This window comes from Oreochromis niloticus, linkage group LG7 (assembly GCF_001858045.2).
Source record: "Oreochromis niloticus isolate F11D_XX linkage group LG7, O_niloticus_UMD_NMBU, whole genome shotgun sequence".
Lineage (NCBI taxonomy): Eukaryota > Metazoa > Chordata > Actinopteri > Cichliformes > Cichlidae > Oreochromis > Oreochromis niloticus.
In genome coordinates this window covers 15,793,545-15,799,544 of record NC_031972.2, presented here as the reverse complement: position 1 = coordinate 15,799,544, position 6,000 = coordinate 15,793,545, and the positions used below count along the sequence as shown (strand labels likewise).

Here is a 6,000-nt window from a genome sequence, read left to right as displayed (position 1 = left end):
GTGAACAAAGATCAGCAGCAGATTCAAATATGTGCAACGACAGGAAATGTAAGCAGTAAAGTAAGCACAGTTTTCTTTGAACCCCCTCCTTCCATAGCACTCTTCTCCCTAGGTGTCCTGTGTGCAGAAGGTAACAGAAAGTAAGGGTCTAAGACTTTAGTTCTTTTCAGGTGATCCACAAATAGCCAGAAACAAAGTTTTTTTTTCCAGCTGTTTCTCTTTATTATTTTTTCATCCACATGTTATTGCTGTTGAGCTCCCTGCCACATGTAATGTTGGGAAAAGCCTCATTTCTGTGTTTTCCCTGTACACCTGCAACTTTACACTTCCCCCATGTGACCTTGTGTGCTTTACCCCTCATCTCCATTTATATTCACTTCTACTTGCAGAAGGTGGCACTTTATTCGACACCTTTAACAAGGCAACAGAAACCTTAACGTGAAGTTAAACAGATCCTGCTTTTCATCGTCCATTGTTCCGATTATTATCGCTAGCATTTTCTTCAACATTTTATCATTTTATTTATAAAATGTCAGACATTCAAAGTAACTCAGTTTATTGAATTTTTCAATCTGGTTTGATCTATGGTGGTACATTTTGGCATTTTCATTTCAACTTCATACAGTTATTTCTTTTATAACTAAACTGTTGGGATGAGAGTGCAGTTTGATTCACTTTAAACTACTCGAGGTCCTTTTCTCTCGATCGAATGCCAACAATGTTCCCACCGCTTAGGTTAATTCACCCTGAAAGCGAAAGCAGATTTGTTGGGTATTCAAGATTTGACAAAGATAGAGGCAAAGAAGAGAAAATCCATCTGCCAAGCTGTCTTTCTCCAAGGTCCTCTCTGATTCCCCAATTATCTTCCCATTCAGTATCTTGTAACAGACTCCCCACTCAGACGGGCGCAATCCATTACTTTCACGGTCATTAGCTTCATGTCGAGTTTCACAAAAAGAAAATGCTTTTAATTCAAAAATCCCCTTTGGTTTTAAAGGATTGCATCCAAAACAAATCAATTGAATAGACGGAATACCTGCAGACATTCCACTCATTTTCCCAGCAGTGCTTTAAGGCCCACGAAATACAAGTAAGAAAAAAAACCATTCTAAAACCCACTAACCTCTGAGAGTACAAAAACATAATGCACAGCCCTACACAGCTGTGCGCAGACCGCAACACATCATTTTCCATTTTTACTGACTTTCTTGTTCTTTTCTTTCCGCCCACCATCCCCCGTCGGGTGCTCCTGCAGAAATCGAGGCTTCTCCCAACATCAAAATTACCAGCATTTGCATGGTCATCGTGTATCGCCGCTCTTTAGTTTGTACCACAGTGAACCATCATACAAAATAACCTTTTAACGTCGACTACTAGCAAAAATAAAACGTGTTCCCTCGTTGGCTTTGAATTCTACGCTAAATTGACTTTAACAGTGCAAGAGGTGCTACATGTATTCTGCTAAACATTCTAGTCACTAAAAAGTAAATTAGCTCATTGTTTTATTACAAAAATACTAAATCTGTCCACAGGCTAATTATCTGTACAATTATCTGTACTTTCCAGGAACTGGTATCAGCTACTGTGTGCCTGTACTGTGTCACAAGTGGGTGGAACGATTAAAGGCCCTGAAATAGAGCCCAGTGCAAACATAGGAGGGTCTGATAGTAAATATTAGATTAAAAGCTGATTGCAGAAGATGATGGAAGTTTTCCAGGGGAGCAATAGCTCCTAGCTCCGCTGAGGGACGTTAGGGTCTTCTTGGCTGCTCTCCAGCAGCTCATCCTCAGAAAAGCTGATGTGAAGGCAGGTATCATTCATCGGGGAGGAGAAGGGCAGCGGGTGGCCGCAAGTGTCCGACTGTGAAGTGAGGGTGGGGGCTTCAGTGGCATACGACTCAGCGGCTGAGAGAACGGTTTCCCCCCTCTCCTCCAGGGGACTGTTACAGCCACTGGAGGCTGTTAAAAACGTCCCACGGTCCCCGAACAAGTCGTCGTCGTCACGCAGGGGCGACAGCAGGGACTTGGTTTCGGAGCGCACGCCCGAATCCTCGCTGGCGGAGCAGGAGCTGCTCTCGCCGTTGCTCAGGGAGTGGAAGTCGCCGGATGACAGCGAGCTGGGGGTGATGTCAGGGAACGAGACGCTGCTGCTGCGGCTGGGGGCCGTGTCGTTAGAGGTGACCTCTGCGGGCGTGGGCGCAGCTGCGACCTCTGACCCTGGAGACAATGTCCTGCTAGCTCTCTTGCGGTTCATGGAAGGTGGAGGAGGGTCGAGTTTGGGGATTATCTGCTTGCACCTGTCGGTGAGAAAACAGAGGCACCGGTTAGTGAAGCCTTCAATCGGCTACCATGTTGAGAAATTCACAGTAGATTCATGAGCACATTTTCTATTGTTTTTTTATTTTTTTGCTTATTTATATTCAGCATCATTTTCTACATTACTAGTAGAAGAATGCACCTCGAGCCAGTTTTGCTCCATCAGTCACATTATACTCCATTAACCTGAGTGCACTGTGGTGTAAGCTGCTACTACACGACACAGTGACTCTGTTTCTGGCTCCCTGTTGTTCCGGCTGTCTAGGAACTTATCTACGTCCCACAGCTTCTCTGCTGGGGAAACGGAGGGACGGGGGAAGAAAAAGAGCCAAAGACTGCGGGAGGGGAAGCGTAAAGAGGCGAGGAAAAAGCTGCAGGCTTTCCCCCATCACGCAAGCCAGAAATAGCTACATTGCTCACTCGGATTTTACCACCATAACATCATGACAAGCACCAGTGCTCACAACCACACTCAATTATAGGCGTTCTCTTGGAAAATGATTCCTGACAAACACCCGATAACAAGCCTCACTTCCTCCCCGACTCCTCCCATTTACATTATAACTGTGGCTGCTAACTTCGTTCCCCCGAGAAATCCGGTCCGTGGTTGAATCCTGGGCTGAGTAATGAACTTATGTGACCTAATGATGTATTTACCGTCTCCACACGAGGATGATGATGACAGCTACAGTAATGGCAAACATGTAATGATGGGGAAAACATCTCCTGAGATAATTATCCGCCATTTCCTACACTAACAAACGGAGCAGCACAACGTAGCGCAGGAAGGTAAAAGTCAACCTGAACTCCACTGACTCCAAAGGCACAGGGGGGTATCATTAGTTAGCCAGTGTAGCTGTGGGGATTGCAATGCAGTTGAAGAAAAATGTAGCAATGAAAGGGCCGGCATTATAGTTTGTTTCAAAGGTCGTGGTTCCCTGAGAATGGAGCCGACTGCTTTAGGATCCCTCGACTTTTCCTCAAAGGACAGCATGTGGTAACTTTTTTATTTTCAGTTAAATGTATTGGAAACTGTTTTTATGGACTGACGCAAAATGTGGCACCTGCATCAATGGTGGCCACAGGCTGAGTTTTAATGAGGTTAGCAGGTTAACAGTTGTGGTTTTCCATGAAATGATGTTAAGAAATTTTTGGTGAAGACATTCATGTTTATACTCAAAGTAGCACACATAGTGAGCCCTAAAGGCAAATGAATCCACTTGATTCTTACTCATATTTAGCTTGGTTTTGGGGTGGTAGGTTCACTGTTCACGCACAATCTGCTCAGCTACCGGTTTGATTCTGCAGCAGGTTTAAATGGTGTTATTTTTAAAGTGCTGCCAAGTTGTGGCTTGGATTCCAGCTGGATTGAGCATCAGGCTATTTTCTTTTCCTCTACTTTCTGTCACTATTTTGATTTAGCACTACTCTGGAAGACCAGGACATACAACTGGGATTAGGGTTGTCAAAAGAACCGATACTACTGATATCTTTCAATACCAAAATTCTGAAAATGTGACAGTACTTTTGTGTTTTTGCCTTAAGTACTGTAGCAGGCCTTTGTACTGAAGCTGTAAGTCTTCTGGAACTGAACGAGATGGAATATGCCAGAAGGTGTTTTAGTTTATCCTCACTTGCTAAAGAAATACAACAAGAACACACACAAGCACAGGATAAACTACACTTGGAAGATTGTGACTAGTACAGCTGCTGTAATGGCTCTGCCACGCTCATTAATAAGAAGGCTGGTATGGAAGTACTTAGTACTCGAGGTAGATGACCAACCAATTCGTCAACCAATTCGCCAAAGTTCCAATACTTTAGCGAACCAATTAAAACAATTGACATTCAACAACATCCAAAGTTAAGTCAGCTATAGTGCTGATTGGCTAAATTAAATTAAATTATTGCTTCAATAAATGCTTAAGCTAATGTTAATGTATCTAACATTACAACTTATAATATTGACATTTTAAATAAATACTCTGCCCACACCATGTCTGTATTTTAAAGTTACAGTGTGTAAAACCTCACCACTAGATGTCAGTAGATTTCTTTACCCTTCCCAATTCAAGTGCACAATCCCAGCTATGGTGACCACCGTTTCTTTGCAGTGAGTGTAGAATGTCAGTCTGCTAACCCTTCTGTTGTGAGTGAAACTTTGACATTTAGCAAATAAGCTCTCATACATTATGAGAATGTAATCAAGTTGTTTATCAGAGCGAAAGCGTGATTTGTAACATACATCAGTCTAACTTTAGCTGGCATGACGTTAGCTTACAACCAGCTGTTGCTGTTGTATAAAACATGTATTATCCTTCACATCTTGAGTCTGAAGAGGTAATTTTTTATATATTATTATGTATGAATGCCATAACAGCTTTCATTCCATATTATGTAGAGCTGCAGAGTATTAGTGATTAAACAGTAAATGCTTTGGCGAGGAAATACTGAAAATAGGTCACTGAACTTTAAAAATCCAATCCTCAGTTAGTCCCTGTCAGGTGTACAGAATACAAGACGAGCTAAGGACTGGGGTCAGACTTTTGACAGTGAAATGGCCCACAGTGGCCCACAGTGATCAAGTTTTCCAGTGCTCATTATCCTATAAAGTTGTACAAAGTAAAGTGATTATTATGAAAGGACCTGTAATGACAGTACAAATACAGTTCAAAAGAGAATATGAGTCCTTAATTCTGGTGTATCATTTGATCAGCAATTAGATTCAGCTGATTTCACTGTGGATTTATCTTTTTGTGACAATGCAGCTGGAAAACTGCTACTTCCACTACTTCTAAATTGAGGCAGGGCACAAAGACAAGCATAGTCACAATTCCCGGCTGATCTCAATGCTAGCCAGCAGCAAATGACTCCTCAGCAATCTTCTACTCATCCAACTGGAATCTCATATAGGGTGTGATATTAAAGCTAGTTTAGTTGTTGTGCATCTGCCAGCTGCTTTGGATTCCACCCCAGCTCCTCCCTTAGTGCTGTGTGTGACTTAATAAATGTCATATTGGTCAGTGACTGCCACTCGGATCTGTGCTGCAGGTCTTGCTGCTGCTATGGGAGGAATGCTCCCCGTTGGCCTTTCCACGTTTCATAAATGCTGATTAATGTAAATTAACGGTGACTTAAATACAGTTCTGTTTTGACTGTAGTGGTCCTGACTGAACTTTATTAATTACAAAATTTATGATGGTTTCTTTAATAGCTGCTTGTCAAACATGCAGCAGAACAGTACGTGAGACTTCTGGTGCTTTATGGCGGTGGATGGTCTTCTCAGATTCTCTCGGTAAATCAAAACATGCATGTGACAAAAACACACACTCACACTCTAAAATATCTCACAGAGCCGACTCTAACACATCGAGTCTAAGACAGGTACATAAAGATGTGCCGCTCCTCCAGCCCTGCTCTGACAGTTTTACAGCTCAGGCCAAACCTCCACAGATAAAATAATACCACGTCTTGACAAGAACGTTTCCTCTCTTCCGGCAAAACCGGGAGAGACAAAACAATCCAACAAAAGGTGGAAAACAGAGACAGAAGTGCTGTGCATAAAACATTTGTGACTCATTGATTACCTCAATGCTAATGCGGCTTCTAAATTTGCAGAAGCACATTTGAATGTAAATAGAGGTTACGCAGTCATTAGCAGAGAAATCACTGGTGAGACCTACGC

General features: G+C 42.6%; 1 protein-coding gene across 4 annotated transcripts in view; it reads right to left on the bottom strand.

The window, feature by feature from the left end:
- Positions 1 to 307: 307 nt before the first annotated feature.
- Positions 308 to 6,000, bottom strand: part of si:dkey-34e4.1 (carboxyl-terminal PDZ ligand of neuronal nitric oxide synthase protein) — a 50,302-nt gene continuing 44,609 nt past the window's right edge. For 3 of the 4 annotated variants that reach the window (XM_025909213.1, XM_013274075.3, XM_005454542.4), the window contains one exon: positions 308 to 2,296. In XM_025909213.1, coding sequence (XP_025764998.1) covers positions 1,732 to 2,296 — 565 coding nt within the window. In that variant the 3' untranslated portion in view covers positions 308 to 1,731. The remainder of the gene's footprint in view (positions 2,297 to 6,000) is intronic. The other variant, XR_001224821.3, reaches the window with a different exon arrangement.